This window comes from Gouania willdenowi, chromosome 14 (genome assembly GCF_900634775.1).
Source record: "Gouania willdenowi chromosome 14, fGouWil2.1, whole genome shotgun sequence".
In the NCBI taxonomy this organism is placed as follows: Eukaryota; Metazoa; Chordata; class Actinopteri; order Blenniiformes; family Gobiesocidae; genus Gouania; species Gouania willdenowi.
Window position 1 is genome coordinate 32699059 of NC_041057.1, and position 18983 is coordinate 32718041.

Sequence of the window (18983 nt, forward strand, 5' to 3'; positions counted from 1 at the left end):
ACCATTAGCATCTTCTTTTGTGAGGCACAGATATATCAAGAAAATGTGGAAATAAACTTCTTCATCATTATTATCAATGGCATGAATCATCAAAAATCATCCTTTATTACATCTAGATAAGCAAAAAAAATCATCATTTGCATCAAGGACATCACTCGTCTTCATCGGCTGAGTTCAGTGGTAACTGGGGTAACCAATAGCCATGGTTAGAATCACCGCACTTGTTTTCCTCAATCGCAGCATTTGGGTTCATGACGGTATTCCTGCAGCCAGGTGTGAGGTTGTCCACCCTCAACCTAGCTATAAGCATTTGGTGTGGCTCATAAACTAAGCTAGGCCATTGTTCTAGAGCGTTTTCTTGTGTGTGTCGTGAAAAAGAAAATCTCAGTGGCCTCGTCGGTTCCCCCTTCATTGTTCGGTCAGCCTCCGTCTCAGCATCAGCTGGTGTTGGCAATCATCTGCTTGGATCGTTTATTTCGGTCGGCGTTGTAGATGATTGGCCGTCGTCTGAGGAAGGGTAGTCTCCACACACCTGGCAACCTCTCTTGGGATCGGCTGGCACCTGAACAGAAGGGGGGGGGGAAAAAACACCAAAACAGAACTCTTGGGATTGGCTGGTACCTGAACACAGGCGCGATCCCACTGCTGAGGCTTTAGCTGGTACCTGGTACCTGGTAGGCTTTAGCTGGTACCTGGACAGAAACACTCACCCAAAACAAAACAAAACAAAATAAAATAAAATAAAATAAAATAAAATAAAATAAAATAAAATAAAATGAAAATAATAAAAAGTTTTAAAAGAAGTGGTGTTAGGGTTAGTTAACTAACTAAATGAATAGTTAGTTTGGCTCAGTTATAGCTTCCAGGAAGGCAGAGACAGGTCAGAGGTCAGGATCTGAGAGCTTTTCAGATCCTAAAAGAATCACACAATGGTTAGGTGTGGGTTAGTGAGCTTTTAGCTAGCTAGTTTTCTGTAGCCCATTCACACGTGAGTGGGAAAACATGAGGCAGAAAGGAAAGCAGGAAGTATTAATTCGATTTTCCTTTCCTGGAGAAAGGAGAAGCATAGCTGAAGTTGCAGTGTTTCTCAAACTGTGGTACGTCTACTACCAGTGGTACGCTGATACCTGGTGAGAAGCAACAATTTGAGAACCACTGTTTTATGAGGATGGAGAAGGACATGCAAGTCAGACGGAGAAGTGTGGAGTGTGACTACATGTCTTCAAGATGAATACATACAATTGGGAGACATGGTGATGTGAGAAAGCTAAATAAGTTTAACCAAATAAATAAATAATGTTATTCATTTATTTAAATTGTTTATTTTATTTTTCTTATTTGTGAAGGAGAAATCTTATTCTATCCTTTATTTATTCTGAATAATGTTAACACTCCACACCTAATAAAATAACCTAATTATTTTATAGAGCTGAATTTGTCAGTTCATTTATTTCATTATTTTTCCCTCATAATTATCATCTGAGATGTAATTTACTTAATTTTGAAGGTAAATTGGTGGCAAAAGTGTCTCAAGATTATTGGCCCTTTAATGTTAGACAGAATTAAAGTTAAGTTGAGTCGAACAATCATATTGTCTTTTGCTCTCTGCATTTATCCCATTTGTAGGGGTGACGAGCCCTAGCACGGTTTGGAGAGCTTCCTTAAATGCTTGGAAGTTACTTAACTTTAAACTATCTCTTATATCAATCAATTACCAAGAATTTCAGGAGGACCCTTTTTAAATCTCAGGCGACCCAGATTGGGCCACCAACCCAATGTTGAGAACACTTAATTTTTTCCTTAAAAATGTCTAAACCCAGTGAAGGTGTTTTATGGTCTAAGTGCTGGTGGAGCAAGAAGAAAATGGTTGGAGGGTTTTGAGGTATATTATTTTCCTATGATAAAATATAAATAAAAAATCAGAGGGACGTTGGCCCCTCCCTTCCCTTTTTTTACATAAGAATACATTTGGATTCTTAAAACCATATGATAAATATCATTGGAAAATCACTTATCTGGTCATTTTGGATTTGTCTCAGTTTTCCTCTCTCTTGTGTCCGCCTGCCTTTGTGCCCTCCAGCCTCCTCGACCTCCTCCTCCTCAGCCATAAAGGTCAAAGCCAGGGTCAATTGTACGCTCCTTTTGGAAATTTGAAGATGTGTCCCCACTTTTGCAGTTGGATTGGAAGTCTCTGTAGTCTCTGGAATAGATATTATGTTAGAACATCCACAATATGTCATATTGTCACGTGTCTACTTCAATCTATTTCCCCTTTGCTTCCCAGTTATAATTATGGACAATACTTCCCTTTTATTCTCATCCTTCATCTAGAAGCAGTGACCAGGCATGACGGCTGAAGAGGCAGGATCGAAGTCGAAAAGGCGGTGGCATTGTCTGTTAGGAAACACTCAGAAACAGAAAAAGAGGAAAACATTAGGACTTAAATGAATAATTTAAAATATCTCTTTTCTTTAGTTGGATTTGATTCGTCTCCTTTGAGTATACAGCCAGCGACCTGTATTTTGGAAAAAGCTACATAATAGCAACAACTAAGACGAAGACATAGACAAGTGCACACAACAACGAGTATACACATATAACAACAAAAAACATGGACACTGAACATGAACAGTAAAGTCAGTCAAGGTCAAAGCCAGTCATTCCACTGAAAGTGGTACTATATATTAAAAATGTCGTTTGGTGTTATTTTAAACACCCACAAAAATAACCTTTAAAACCTGGTAAACTTTTTTGAAGGCCCAAGGCCTAAAAACATAATTCTATTAACAAGCAGCAGTGGGATCTGAACACCCCACTACATAATTGGCAAAAACAGGGAGAAGATCTAGTGCATCAGAACCCAGGAGGAAAAGAAGGTGAAACAGAGGAACATGTGTAGTCAAGCAGCCATTCATCGGTCAATCACTCGATGACACGTCCACTGCACATTCGCACTCACAACGCGGTTCTCTCAGGCATACGTAACGTGTCATCATTCAGTCATTCATGCACCGCACACGTTCATGCCTCAATTTTCACGTCCATGCATTCACAAGGTTTCGCTGCATAGTGTCTAAGTAGAATATAGGCCTTATCTAAACCATCAGCGGCGATAGCGAGTCCACCTCCTCTCTCGGGGTCAATGAGCTCTTATTGTCCCCCCATGCTTGGCAACCTTTTTTAGTGTCAATTAATTGCTTTTTACTCGTATCATCTGATTACTAAGAGGTACGCTCCTTTTTACTTCCGCCTTTGCGGAGTCTACACTTAGAGTATCGCCCGTAGTACTGACAATCTACTTAACTGCTGATCAGGCAGAAATCGCACGCGTGCATTCAATAACCAAACTCAACCCCGGTACCAAACCTGGGGGAAACTCTCAACAGCTGCAAATTCCAGAAACTTAAAACAAATATCTGAATTAGCCGGAGACTCTCTCACCTGGCCTTATGAAAATATAAAGCTGGGAGAATTTCAGAGGAACCTTCCAACTTCTGACTTTAAGAAAAATATAAAGCTGGGAGGAGTATGGGGGAAGGGAAACACAACCTCGGTACCAAACCAGAGGGAAAACAACCTCGGTACCAAACCAGAGGAAAACACTCAACCTCGGCACCAAACCGGAGGAAATCTCAGTCACTCAACCTCGGCACCAAACCGGAGGAAAACTCAACCTCGGTACCAAACCAGAGGGAACTCAACTGTCAGGACTTTCTGGGCATCTCTAATATTGAACGGAGCACGCAACCTCTAATAACCCTCACTCTGAGGGAACGTAGAAATTTGTTCAGAACGGTATTTGGTTACCAAGCATGTATCAAATCAGGTGGACCACTATCCCCCAAAGAGCGCTTCCCCTAGGAAGGTTTATCCTTTTTCTGCACATTAAATCAGGACTTCTTGTTTGAAGAGTAATTGTCTATGTACTCATAGCAACTAATGGGACAGTTTTTCCAGGAAAAATTTGGTACCTCCCCCTGCTGTCGAGTGGCTTTGGGCCGGCTGGACAGTCCGACGCGGTAAGGAGGAGGCGCGCAAAATGAAAACGATGAATGTTGAACTAGGCTGTCTGTCGCAAGCAGCTTCAAAAGGGTAAGGTACAGATTGTTTACGAGGGTACCGGTCAAAAAATGGCAAAATGTAAACTTGGTTGAGGCTCCAGTCCTCAATCTCCGTCTCAATTTTCCTGAAATTGAGTAAAAACCAAAAAGAGTAAAAGAAGAATCGTTCAGAAATAACAAAGAAGAAAAAACTTGTGAGCTCAAAAAAAAAATCATCATGGCCAATAAAAATTAAAACTTCAGCTCCAAAAGCTAAGGCAACAGAAGGCTCTTTTTTTTCAACGGATGTAACCATATCTTGCATTGTGGGGGGCCTCCCCTCAACAAGAAAATAAAAGGAAAGAAAAGCAAACAAAACAAACCCATCAGTGACACCCTTTTGTTTGTTTTTCTCTCATAAAGGCAAAAGCAGTGTAAATAAATGAGATAAATGATGGGCACACATGGTCTCATGTGGCAAACAGAAGGGTTCTGTTTGAAGTTCTGGTGGTTGAATGTGGGTGTGTGAATGTATGTCTGGTCTGTCTGCGTGTGAGAGAATAAATGAAAACAAAATAATCTTGTGCCAAACAACCATACAAAGATAAAAAAAAAAAAAAAAAAAAAAAGTAAAACTCGCCTGAAAGCCTGATCTGAGTTCACATCATACCAAGATTGTATATGCGTATGCATATATTATTTGTTTATTGGATTCTTCATCTGTTTGATTCACAGAAACACAATTTAGGTTAGATTTTGGGTTTTAATCTTTCGGTACAGAGGTGAACTCAGATCATGGCACCGCTGGGATGTTTTGGAAACCTTGTTGCCCGTCTATCTATGGTCAGGACCTCACAGGCTGTCTGTGGGTGTCCGAACAAAACCAAAGTAAATAATGACCAGCCGTATTTTATGCCTAAACAAAATATCCGAGCCCGAAGAAAACCAGAGAGAACCTACAGCATTAAAAAGCAACCATTTGAGCCTTTCTCATGGCTATTCACTGCGTCAAAACACAGAACAGCTGAGGATCAAAATCAAAGCTCAAAGCTGAAAATCAATACAATGCTTGACTGGTTCCAAAAAAAAATCAACACAGAGCAAATATATATGTAAATGAAAATTTATATATATATATGTTTATAAAGGCAGCTTTACCTTAGTCCGAATTGGTGTTTGAGGTTCAACCGATGGTTCGTGCTCCAGTCTCTGTCCGCGGGCGGACCACCGCGGGCCAGCCCCGGGGCTTCAAGTGTGTCGACCCAGTGCTGGTCCACGGTCGACGCCCCACAGAGCAGAAGATGGATCCAGTTCGTCGACGCCAATTTGTCACGGCAAATTTACGGTTGACCTCATTTTGAGACATGATTTATGCTCTGGTTGAATGATGGAGTCCAGGCGAAGCATTGATGGTTTTATAAAAAAGGTTTATTCTAAGGCTAAGTAAAAAAGGTACAAGATGGAACAAAGTGAAACAAAATTAGCGTCCGTCCAAGTGGACGCCCGAAGGAAGTGCCCCCCTAACAGTTTCAGCTTAAGGTTTTATATAGATATCAGCAAAGTTTCACTCTGAGGTGAGGAAGAGGGGGGAGTCAGTGGAAAACATGTGAGGATGATGAAGACGTGTATGTTATCAGAAAGGTTCGCGCGTCAGTCTTTATCTGTTTTGATAAGTGTGTGCGTACGTGCTGCATGTGTCATTGAGTTTTGGCCTTCAGCTGTGTTGCACTGAGTACAATACGATTTGTACTATTTAATCTAACATGATTCAGCTGTTCAAAAGTGAAAGTTGAGATGGAGTCATCATGTATTAAAACATGACAAATTGTACACATTTGACTAGAAGCATAACTAATAATTTTGGCCCCGACACTAGGTATTTTAACGAATACACATTTTAGAGTTTGCTAGATAGTTTAAAGTGCTTATGTTGGGACCTCAGGTATTGTGATTTTTTCCCGGTTTTTATTTGAAGGGCCAGTGGGGCTTAGGCAAGGAAAGGCTTACTGTAAGGGTCGATGGGTCGACCAGACCTCACAGTGGGCAACCTTTTAGTTTGTTTCTGAGGTTCTCAATGTGTGTACTTTATATAGATGCACGTAGACATTTAGACATTTATGTTTTTCTTTTCAAGTTAAAACAAATCAACTAAATTACAGTTAAGTAAGTCTATAGACTTGGAGTTAAAGACTGATAAATATAAGATAAAATAAGGCATTAATTGAATAATACTAGTTTTCTCATTTTGATTGGTTAGAGATTTATTAAAATTGGCAGAGGATGATATTTGAAAGGATCCTTTTCACATTTGGAAATTTTACAGTATGATTAAGGCTAAACATGATAAGGGGTTGTCATAACCTTTAAGACTATTTAAACTATGCTTGTTATCTTTGTTTTTTCGAGGTTGATGGACCTCGAAAAGGGGGGAATGAGGTGTATTGACTGCTTCACGTGTAGGAAATTAAATCATCTAAATTGAACTTTGACTGTACTAGCCTCAGCATTGAGGTAACAGTAGGATCAAAGAACAGGTTCGTCCCTGTTATCACCTCTTCGTTACATTAAACAATCAGTCAATGTTTACTTGCTAAGTTTAATTTAATCATCCCCAAAGGTCATTCAGGATGTTGGCCACCTCAAAATGAGATCACCATGTGAGGGTCTTATCACCTAAATGAACAAATGTTGCTTCCTTTCTTTGTGTCCCCAAGTAGGGTCGTTAAGTAATCATGTGACATCTGAGAACTTTGTGAAGGATATAAGCTCTTCTCTCCTGTTCTTGCTTCAGAGCAAATCTGACCACGGCCGCTCTCACAGGGTTTTGTCTCTCCCCTGTTCTTCTGATTCTGCTTGTGTTAATAAACTTGGTGTTATTATGCAAGCCAGTTTCATCTACGATCCTTATTCATCCTCCACATCAGCACCCGGGGAAACACGACAAGAGATAGAACATCAGAGTGTCTCAGACTAGTTTAGTCGTGAGCCACAGATCAGGAAGTGACATCATCAGCTTCACGACACCTGAAACAGAGCAGAGAGAGAAGGACGAGGAGAAGACACTGACTGCAGAAAAACATGATACATTATTATCAAGTCAGCCTGTCTTGGCCTTGGGCCTCACTCCCAGTGGCTGAGTCAGCACTTATTATAAAGGTGATGAATATTATCTCGTTTATTCGTAAGCTAACAGTGACTCTAAGGTCTGTAAATGTGACCGTTCACAGACGAGCTCATGTCCACTCTAGTGTTTAGGTTATGATATGTTATGTTATGATTGATCAGTTAGTGGCAAGTGAAAGTATGAACTTCTTTAAAGTCTGGGAGCAGAAGTAAACGATTGAAAATATCACCTCCTCCAAAGAAACACCACAACCTGAAACTACCTGATCAATTTAGGATCTTCTTTAGGGGTGGGTGGATAAAGTGACGGAGGCTGCTTGTGGTTCCAGTGTATGTTCATTAACACCAATGAGTATTTCACTGGAATTAAAGCACAGACACTGAAACCAAATCAAGATAAAGTTGGTTTGTTTTGAACATTTGGCTGAAATAGCTTCAATATTTTTGACCAAAGTGGTTAAAATATTTTTTGAAATTTCTTATCCCACTGTTTAACCAAACACTGAAAAAATTTTAAAATACTTGCATAGAACTTTAATTAGATATGATAATTTTCACTAACTTCACTGTGTTGGAGAACCAGCCTTGTTAACAATTCTTAAGTTGGAGTTATCTATAGCTGGGTTTCCATTACAGATTTTTGCAAAATAAAAGCAATATTTCTCAATGTTGACAGAATATAATTGTGCTTTGAACGTGTTTCTATTGAAGGTTGTTTTGGGCAGGAGCCTCACAACTCCCATGAAATCTCATCCCGTGACACTTTGCTGCATGACACGGACACTCCAAACCTCCTCATAACACACAGTGTTTCTTTGGTGTTTGCTGTCTAACATGGCACTAATCATTTTTAAGTATATTAAGCTTTTGCGACACATTTCAATATTGAAACGTCTGAAATACCTCCTCATTAAAGCGTAGACATTTTTTAGCAATTTTTTTCAAAATTCAGGTGTTTCCATCACCAGTTTTTTTTTTTGCGCTATTTAGATTTTGCGCATTTCCAAACGTAATAGAAACATAGTTATAATAACTTTCCATCTGTAGCAGACTGCTGAGCAGGTAAGGGTTGAATACATGTCACAGGTTCTCTGGCTCTTTATCCCAGTATTTATACTGACTTCTGTTAGATCGGCTCAGCTTAGCTCTACAGGAGTGTGCTAGCTCTCCAATTCCAGGAATACAATCAATCACACAGTCTTTCCCTGAATCACCTCCCCCCTGCTCTGATCCTCTCTACCTGCTAACACACACACAAACATCCCACCATTATACCGTTTATTACCATTTTTGGTCATTCTTTGTATGTTTTTCAGGTTCTTGTCTTTTGGTGGGGTACGTATACAATACAAACGATGGATCACATGTGGATCTCACAATACCATAATTACAGTCGTGTACGTCACATTTCTCCTGGTTCCATTTCACGTGTGAATACGTGTTGTTTAGCATTCATTAATGCCACAATGTGGGCTAAGAATGTTGATTTAAGGAGCTTTAAGGAGTGAAAAAACTTTACAATGTAAAACACATTGAGAGATTATGTTGAGTGGAGGGACTTTGGAAAATTATTGCACATGTATAGTTGAAAAGTTGGATTGTAAAATCATGACAAATAAAACAAACATTGATAGAGAGCTGGTCAACAAGACTTTGATTTGATTGATTTGACTCTTCTGGTAACTCATTAATCATTGTCCTACAGTCAGGAATATATTTAAGGCTGTTTTAACAGTTGAAATGCACAGACAGAGAAGAGAGATGGCTTTGCTTCTTCCATTAGTGCTGCTCAGTATCTGCTGCATCTCAGCAGCTGTACCCCAAGCTGAGTCTGAGAATAAAACCATTTTGACCAAATCTGGAGGAGACGAACCTCCAAGTGTCCTGAACCAACAGCAGAACTTTGTCCCTGACATCAACTCTGTGCTGAGAGACATCAGCGTCCAGCTGGCTAAACATGAGGTGGAGGTGAAGCACCTGCAAAGACAGAATGAAGGTAATGTGATGACATCACTCAGCATTAGAACATAATGGAAAATATTGTAAACTTATACCAGGGGTGGACTGGGACCAAAAATTCAGCCCTAGCATTATGTGTCCAGACCAGCCCATTACATTATCAGAGACACTATGTAGAAGCTGTTATTAAGTCAGTGATCCTCAACATGTGGCTCTTTATGTCTTCATTTTAAATATTATTACCCCAGAAAACCTTAAAAGGGGAAAACTTTAACCCCTTATTACCTTTGTAGTTCCTTTGTCCCATTTTATGCCTTTTAAAAACTTTTTTCAGATAAGCTACCATTTGACATTAAAAATCTTTTTTTCCCCCTATTTTTGCAAGTTTTTTGACACTTTTGATTTTGTTCTCTCTTTAATTTTTTTCACCACTCTTCATCACAATAAACTTTTACCCAATAAACAGAGGGTTTTCACGGCGCATCATCAACCAGGAAGTCGCCATTTTGTAGAAAAGCAGCCGGTTTACAAACAACACACAAACGAGTAAATCCTGAATTTTGAGAGGAAATGGTGAAATATTGCCGTGTTTCTGGCTTTACTAATCAGTCAGACTGTGAAAAACGTGGAGTTTTATAGATTGCCAAAAGTTATAACAGATCAGGGAAGAACAATGTCTGTATTTTATAGTCAGTAGTTCTCCATCAGGAGATCAGTGACATGAGACTAGCTCACTGTTGTTGCACCAGTTGTTATTGATGTAAATACAAACACCACCGCCATCATCTCCTGTCTTACATTTAAATCCAGCTTCAGGTCCAGTTTGTTCTCCAGGGAGCAGACATTAGAACACAGGATGGAAGGAAGCGGCGTTCCCTGAGGATTAGCTTTTAGCTTGGTTGCTAGCCCCGCTCCTGCTTCTGATCACATCGCTTACGTCTCCTTCACTGGCGGACACCGCTGATACGAGGCTCCGCTACAGTAGCACGTTGACTATTTTAAGCTGAGAATGTAATATGGTGTTACAGTTATGTTATAAACATCTTAAAGCAGACTTTGAAACAGAAACAAATACACTGTATATTCAAATAAGCTGCATCTGTCCTTCATTTATCTCACACGTTCTCAACATTGACTTTATATTTTAGAACAATCAACCAAACTGAAAGAACTGGAACTGCAAAAAAGTGAGCTGGAAAAACTGCAAGAACAGCACAAACAGCAACATCTACAACTACAACAGCTGCAACAACAACAGCAACAACAACAGCAACAACTACAGCAACAACAACAACAACAAATCAAAAGTAAAGTATAACATTTCAATGACAAAACTGTTAAAGTGTTTGTTTCCACCTGATAAATATTTGACACAAAACAATGTTTTATTCATAACTTCTCATATTTATTAGAATAAATATCTAAATATGTTTGGCTGCTAAAGAATCACTTTAAATAAGTAAATATGAAAGGTTTTAATGGATTAATTTTAAATTTCCCTAAAGTGAAAATAAGACCCCACAACACAATATGCACAACTGTAACATCACATTCCACTCTCACCTTAAAATAGTTAACTCCTCCCCTCTCCTTCTATTATACTACCCTGACTCCCTCTTCCCTGTTCCCTTCCCCCTCACTATACACCTTTAATAAAGTTTTAAAGATTGCACTACATACAGTATAATGTTGACCTTTGACAGCATGTGCAGACAAGGTTAAAATAAAATAAAATAAAAAAGTAAATTTCCCTCGAAATTGTTTTTCAAGTTTGTTGCAAATTCAAATAAACTAGAGTGCTGAAGTCATTAAAACACATAAAACACAGGTTGAGCATTTTGTATTTAACAGTTTCAAACCCTGATTCAAACCAACAGAGAGGGTTGGGATCAATTATAATTGTAATTGCATAATTATGGCATAATTATAATTGTACATGTAATTTAATTTCTGTCGTACTCGTAATTAAATTCAGATATTTTAACGTTGTAATTGTAATTGCCATGAAAATTTTATATAAAATTGTCAATCATAATTTAACGCAAAACTAGGGAACCATGTTACAGTTCTATGTACAGTTCTACACATATGTAGTTAATAATTATTACAATGTGTTTCATATCAAACATTCCCACATTTTACATTTAAAAAAAAAAAAATGATATTGAAGGTTATAGTGACACAAAAAAAGGCTCAGACTCATCCATCCATCCATTTTCTTACCCGCTTATTCCCGTTTAACAGGGTCGCGGGGGTCTGCCGGTGCCAATCTCCAGCTCTCATAGGGCGCTGGGTGGGCCAGTCCATCACAGGGCAACACAGACAGACAACCATTCACTCTCTCATTCACTCCTATGGGCAATTTAGAGACTCCAATCAACCTAACAGTCATGTTTTTGGATTGTGGGAGGAAGCCGGAGTACCCAGAGGAAACCCACGCAGCACGGGGAGAACATGCAAACTTCACACCCCAGGGCTTGAACCCAGGACCTTCTTGCTGTGAGGCGGACGTGCTAACCACTATTCCACCGTGCGCCCTGTGATGAAGAATACTTGTATGAAAAACAGTGTTGTTTTCTTTCAATAGAGAATAAGTGCAAAGGTTTTTCTTTCAGCACAGGCAGCAGAGCTGGTCACCATTAAAACCAAAGCAAACATCACTGAAAAGCAGGTGGAAGCTCTGAGGAAAGACAGAGAAGGTTTGTGATTTTATCTCAGTACCACATCAGTCCTGTTCCTGGACCATCAGCTGCTGTAAAAGGGCTTTTCTCTCTTACAGTGAGGCAGGTTGCCTTCTCCACCTCCCTGCTGGCTTCTGGATCAGGATACACAGGACCGTTTAACACAGACACAAACCTGATCTTCAGACATGTGTTTGAAAATATTGGAAACGCCTATAACCCACATACAGGTATGAACATCACTGGTTTAATGAATCACAAGATGATAAGATGAATGTATTCATTGACCAAGCTGTTCTACAGGGCTCTTTACTGCACCAGTGAGGGGGGTCTATCACTTTGAGTTCTACATTCATGGATCAGGAGGCTCTTCACAACTCTCGTCTGCTGCACTGGTGAAGAACGGACAGAAGATTTGTAGTGCATATGAGAATCAGACTTCTAGTGGACATTCTGCCTCTAATGGTGTTACGCTGCTGTTGGAGGTGGGAGATGTTGTGTTTGTGCGTCTGTTAGCGAACAGCAAGTTATATGATAATAGTAATAACCACAACACCTTCAGTGGTCACATGCTTTTCACAATGTGAGAAACAAACATTCTTTAACTGTTTGAGTTCTGTGCTCAGTGAGAACAAGTGAAGATGAACACAAATGATTTTCATCAATGAAACAGTAAATATCGTCAACAAAGATTTAATTCTTTTGTTTCATGATTTGGTTTTGATCTTAAAACGTAGAGGAATAACACTGACTAATAAAGTATTGCAACAGTTGTAATTTAGTTGTTTTTATTAGACTTTACAAATCTCACCTATTTTATTTTTTTATTAAATTGTATAAATTTCTATCAAATGTGTGACTTGTTTAAACTCTTTTGTTATTAAACTAGTAACTGGATGAAAATGAAGTAGATGTGACTCTTCACTGGTCGTGTGTTTCTATTCTACAGAGTAGCACCAGTCACATGATGAAGTATAAAGTCAATCTGTTAGAGTTATGGGTAAAAGGCTTTGCTCATGGGCCCATAGCAGTGACTCTCCACTTCCTTAACCAGGAGACCTTCACCCCCATTGCTTTACCCATTAAATAACTGACTAGATCAAATAAATCTTTGTTAAATTACTAATTAAAACAGATGAGTCTGAGTAAAGGATGTGTGAGTGAGTATCTTTCCAAATGTATTAATATTATAAACATTTGCTAATAAATTCTGATCTTTAAAAAAAAAAGATGACTTTTTTTATAAAATGTCCACAAAAAGAGTGATTCCTATTGTGGTAACTGTGATCACAGCATATGGAGAATAACCTGTAGGAAAGGTAAATCCAGGTAATGGGGGCGACTGTGTGTCTGTGGTGTTGCTTTTTTAAGAACAAAACGTGCTCGAAAAACTTAGAAATAAGAACAAATCAGGATTAATGTCATCAAACTCTACAGTAATAAACTCTCTGTGAACTGTTATAATAGTGGGTAACACTTTACTTTAATATAATAAACATAAAGGATGACATTACGCTGTCATTATTATGACATGACATTTGTCATTAAGTGTTGTTTGTTACCTTAACCCCAAACCTTAACTCTACCTAACCCCACGAGATCCCTCCACCTAACCCAAAATATACTAACATAGGTACAAATATGTCATAATTTAACTGAAGTCACATCATTTATTGAACAACACTTAATGACAACCTTCATGAAACACTTCTTAAATAGTTTCTACAAGATGTGTTTGTTCTACAAGAGCAAAACATTGTTTTAAAAGCTGTTATGTGCATTTTCTAGGAAACATCCTCTGCAAACCAAGTGATGAGTTAAATACTACAGAGATGTGCACACTGTGAGACAGACGACCTGTTAAACATGATGAATCAAAGGAAGGAAATCACACTGAAAAGAAACCAATCATCCCTGGAATCAATGTGTGGCATTTCCAAACATTAGTTTAGTTTAAAACACTGAATAACAAACATCTGGACAATAATCAGTAAACAGGCAGAACAGGCATTAGTAATATTATTGATCATTGATTAATCTGATCAATAAATCAGTCTTCTGAGGGGTTTCTATAAAGCAGGTTATGTTCAAACTCTGAGTATGTTCAGGCTCAAATGAGGGAAACTCTGAGTATCTCATTCCTAAACGTGAGGTATGTTCTTCTCTGACTATGTTACCATGGCAACATTGTCCGTGAACTAAACCTGGTCACTGACAGGTTTTATCAAAGAAACCCTGGGTTTCTACCTGGCTCCGCCCACCTGAACACTTTAATGAACTTTAACACTTTTCTCTGAAACACATTAGTAACATCACACACCACAGACGTGTTCACATCATTACTAATGTTGTTGTTTTACGTTTTTTTTTTTTTTGTTTTTTTTGTGCAAACATTAGTTTTCTTTCTAACATTGTAGATATAGATCATTAAGTGAAAGTCACTGAGAGGTTGATCTACATTAAAACATCTACTGACGTCTGTAGTAAAGTTCACTGAATACAAACCTGTGGATAATATAAAGGAGGAGATGAAAATTTAAATAAATCCACTTTTAAGGCTTGATTGTTGTTTTATATTGTTATACAGTTAAATCTGTAGATCATACATCTTTGAAGTTATGATGACACAGTGAAGTGTGACGATACATTTGTAAGTGAAGGGTCGTGGGTTTGCGTCCCTCTTCAGTGTTTTTTTATGACATTTTTTAGGACGTTGAGATGACTCTGGTGATAATATTACATTAAAAATCAATATAAATGATGTGATATCAAGCAGCATTTACTGTCTTTATATCCAGTGTAACAGGAGGACTCTCTATGCAGACATCTATTCTGCTGACACGTCTCCTCAGACACATTTTATTCATATTATTCACCACTCGTCACGTCACTGAAGTAATAAAGTGATGAAGTGACCAAAAAGTGTGACTAATGACAGAGATTTAAGCCACTATTGTCACTGAAGACTGAACACACCTTTAGAACAGGCTCATATTCATCAAACAACGGCTTATTTCACCATTACGGTGAATAAATCACTATTTTCCGTTTGGTTGCCATGGCAGCTCGATTAAATCTTCGATTCATTGATGATGGCTTTTTGTCGCGCGTGCACGTCAGTGACCCAAGGTTTACATACTCAGGGTTGATGAACCCACTTCATACCAGCTGTAATGGATCAGATACACAGAGTTTCCCATCACTGGGTTTGTTGACCCAGAGTTTATGGATAAACTCAGAGTTTGTTAATCCTCCTTTATGGAACACACCTCAGATGATTACTGTTAAGCTCTCAATCATAACATTTTCAGGCCTGACTTTTAGCACCAACCAGGTAAAGAAACATGGAGGTAAGGGACACACACACACACACACACACACACACACACACACACACACACACACACACACACACACACACACACACACACACACACACACACACACACACACACAAAATGAGAGATGAATACACAACATCACCACAAAATACACAAAAATAACAGAAACATACAAAACGACATAAGAAACAACCAAATGACACCAAAAACACACAAAAATGACAACAACAACACACAGAATAAGAGAAAAATATACTGAATAATATAAACAACAGACACACGGCAACAAAATACACAAAATTACACTAAAATACACAAAATGACAGAAAAAACACAAAATGATGATAGAAATGATCTTGATTAGAACATGAACTGAAAATACAAGGATGAGTTTTGGTCCCACATCAGCGTAAAATGAAGAAGACAATAATCTACTCAAGAAGAACTAAATACTGTTTCATTCACTTATTTACAAAATGAGATTATTTAAAATGTGTGTTATCACTCATTCATTCCATCATTATGATCGATAATGGTTTTTAACAGAATTATGAGCAAATTTAAAAAAGAAATAAACATCCCCAATTGTTGTGGTTTATTTTAAATGTTCCTCTTGAGTTGAAAAGTTCCTACCCAGAGTACGTATGCAAGTATGTCCAGGGTTAAAGTCAAATAAAACATTAATATTGTGAGGCCATGATCGTCTGTCAGGATTGTAAAAATATTGTAAATATCGCGGTAATTCGTATGTGGCACCGAATGTAAAGTTGCGCATACTAAAATAAACAGCAACAAACCACGTTTAAAAAATGTATGTGATTTTTTTTAATGTTACTTTTGACCAGATTTACAGCAATATTTTTGTAATTTGTGATTGTTTTTCTCATAAAAATATAATGTAAATGTAAATCTTGAACGTTAAATACAAATATTAAATCTAAATGTCACAGGTGAAACTAAATATTTGGCTAACATGCCAATTCACCGGAAGTACCAAAATAAAAGCTGACATTTAGATTCAACATTTAGATTGAGATTTAACAGTGACATTTTATTTTTACGAGAAAAAAAATATCACAAATATTGCTGTAAATCTGGTCAAAAGTAACACGGAAAAATTCACATAAGTTTTTTTAAAACATGGTTTGTTCCTAAATGTTGTGGAAAGTTGCCGCTTTTTTTTTAGCATGTGCAACTTTACAAATGGTGCCAAATAATTTTGGTTTTAAAATGCTTACAATTATATAGAGGTAAATTTGTGTCTTTATTATTCATGTATTTTTCAATCAAAAATATATATTTTCAATCAAAAAATATCAATTTAACAAAAAACTTTTAAATACAAAAAAAGTTTACTTTGTTCGAAAATACATATTTTCAGTCAAAGAAAAAAAAAGTTTATTTTTTTATTTTTTATGAAATTATGCTTTGATTTAATAATAAAAACACAAATCTACCTCCATACAATAACGCCATGTCATGTGACCGTATCAAACAGGAAGTCGGAGCACTCAGTGTAGTTTTTTTCAGGCTCTGTTGAGTGAGCCAGACTGAGAAGCAAACTACGTCTCCCAGAATCCTCTGCGAAGCGCAGGAAAAGGTGTTCACCAGGTTTAGTCCATGTGGTGATCTCCTGCTGCTCTAGAAGGACTTTAAATATAATATTACAAAAATAATATTACTAAACCTCTACTATTATATATGATATTTGTAACTAAAATCCACTACAGGCACGTACGGTTTAAAACGGTAGCAGTAGCCATTATCATTGGTGCTGACGCCCCCTGGTGGTTTCTCCACATGAGTAATCCTGAACTTTTTACTTTAGGACTTTCTGTTTTAAAAACTGAAACAACCACGGATTCTTTGCATTTTAAACATTTAAAATGTGACGGAAATGATCCATATCTTGTTAAATTGTTCAAATAATTTCAAGCCAAAGTTGGGTTTTTTTTGCAAATTGACAGGTTTATGACAAAAGTCACATAATAATATAATAATGGTCATGTACTGTGTATATCTCCCTGTAAATAACACGTTAAAGCAGAGTTTCTCAGCCATGATGTCGCCTGAAATGTCTCGTAATTGATTTAAAAACATTACTGAGTCTCAGTACGGGAGGCTGCAACTCTCTCCACCTTTAAGGCTAAACTCATAACCTACTGATATGCTGAAGCGTATACCGTATAATAGCATTAACTTAACGACTAAATAGGCTCGTTTGTAAACGGTCGCATTTTACAGTCCTTGGAGTCACTGTTAGATTTCATATAAACGAGAAGAGATTCAAATTCTGATGGAGCTGATTATGATTTACAGTCTGCATAAACAGGACTGAATCATAACATAACCTAAACACTAGAGCGGACATGAGCTCGTCTGTGAACGGTCACATTTACAGACCTTAGAGTCACTGTTAGCTTATCAATAAACAGGAAGAGATTCATCACCTTTATAATAAGTGCTGACTCAGCCACTGGGAGTGAGGCCCAAGGCCAAGACAGGCTGACTTGATAATAATGTATCATGTTTTTCTGCAGTCAGTGTCTTCTCCTCGTCCTTCTCTCTCTGCTCTGTTTCAGGTGTCGTGAAGCTGATGATGTCATTTCCTGATCTGTGGTTCACGACTAAACTAGTCTGAGACACTCTGATGTTCTATCTCTCTATCCTGTTCTGTTGGTCCTTCTGTCCACTAACCCCAACCAGTCCACGCAGATGGCTGCCACCTCTGAACCTGGTTCTACCTGAGATTTCTTCCTGTTAAAAGGGAGTTTTTTCTTCCCACTGTCGCTAAATGCTTGTTCATGTGGATCTTGTTGGGTTTTTTCTTTCTTATTATGAATTTTATATTTTAATAAGTGCCTTGAGATGACTTTGTTGTAAATTGCGCTATACAAATAAAGTTGAATTGAATTGAATTGAATTAAAATTATATATTTTTTTTCAAAATAAAACGCCACACATAATTTCAAACAACTGTATTCTATACTTTCACTTCCCCAAATATGAATCTAGTTTAAAAATTAAATAATAAAATTTTTGTATTGAAGAAAAATAAATATATATATATATGATCCTGTTTCAAATGAAAACACAATCCCAAATAACTGTATTCTATACTTACACTTCCTGAAATATAAATCTAAAAAAAACAGTATAATTATATCTAAGCAGGTGCATCTCGTCACTTTATCACAAACGTGATCAAAAAGCATTTTTTAATTAAAGGAAGTCTCTGGGGTCACCAGAAATTTGTGATATAAAAATGGGGTCACGACCTAAAAAAGGTTGGGAACCACTGCTTTAAGATGACTTTATGTGATGTCACACTGGATGTTTTCCATTACCAGGATTGGGGTCAATTATAATTGCAATTGCATAATTGATAAATAATCACAATTATGATGTAATCATAATTGTAATTTGAAAAAAATATGTTGTCGTTGTAATCATAAATGAATTGTAATAAGTTCAAATAATTAGCTTTGTTATTGTCATGGAAATTCTATAAAAACTGTCATTTCCAATGTAAATAAAAACAATCCTTAGGGACCATGTTGTAGTTCTACGGATTACACCTCGGCCTACATAATTAACAAATATTAAAATATGTTTTATATCAAGTATCAATATCATTTTTACCATTAATGGAAAGTAAGACTAGGGCTATACAGACAGAAAAAAGGCTCAGACGCCCACATGTTAGGGTCCAAGCAGTGAGTCAAGGAGACAAAAGCTTTACATTTCAATAAAGGTGCTTTATTGGCCACAGACAAACACAGGCCAATAAAAGAGGTCAACTTAATGTAACATTTTTAAGATAGAATGTCCAAAAAGAA

The 18983-nt window shown here is 37.5% G+C and overlaps 2 protein-coding genes across 3 annotated transcripts in view; both read left to right on the plus strand.

Annotated features, from left to right (window-relative positions):
• The first annotated feature begins 8881 nt into the window (after window positions 1–8881).
• On the plus strand, window positions 8882–12864 carry LOC114476054 (probable basic-leucine zipper transcription factor Q). 2 transcript variants are annotated; one of them, XM_028467298.1, is made up of 5 exons: window positions 8882–9159; window positions 10271–10429; window positions 11738–11821; window positions 11902–12033; window positions 12107–12864. In XM_028467298.1, the coding sequence occupies exons 1-5, from the start codon at window positions 8904–8906 to the stop codon at window positions 12388–12390; spliced, it is 915 nt and encodes a 304-aa protein (XP_028323099.1). In that variant the 5' UTR covers window positions 8882–8903; the 3' UTR covers window positions 12391–12864. The 2 variants fall into 2 exon arrangements, with proteins under 2 accessions (XP_028323099.1, XP_028323100.1); XM_028467299.1 differs by lacking the exon at window positions 10271–10429.
• Window positions 12865–18843: 5979 nt separating this feature from the next.
• Window positions 18844–18983, plus strand: part of LOC114475290 (arrestin red cell-like) — a 69714-nt gene continuing 69574 nt past the window's right edge. The window contains exon 1 of the mRNA XM_028465980.1: window positions 18844–18860. Within this exon, the coding sequence (XP_028321781.1) occupies window positions 18844–18860 (17 nt within the window). The remainder of the gene's footprint in view (window positions 18861–18983) is intronic.

Coding starts and splice junctions, on each gene's coding strand:
- LOC114476054 (XM_028467298.1), top strand. CDS start 8,904: ATGCACAGACAGAGAAGAGAGATGGCTTTGCTTCTTCCATTAGTGCTG. Junction 9,160..10,270: donor CCTGCAAAGACAGAATGAAG/GTAATGTGATGA, acceptor TTTATATTTTAG/AACAATCAACCAAACTGAAA. Junction 10,430..11,737: donor ACAACAACAACAAATCAAAA/GTAAAGTATAAC, acceptor TTTTTCTTTCAG/CACAGGCAGCAGAGCTGGTC.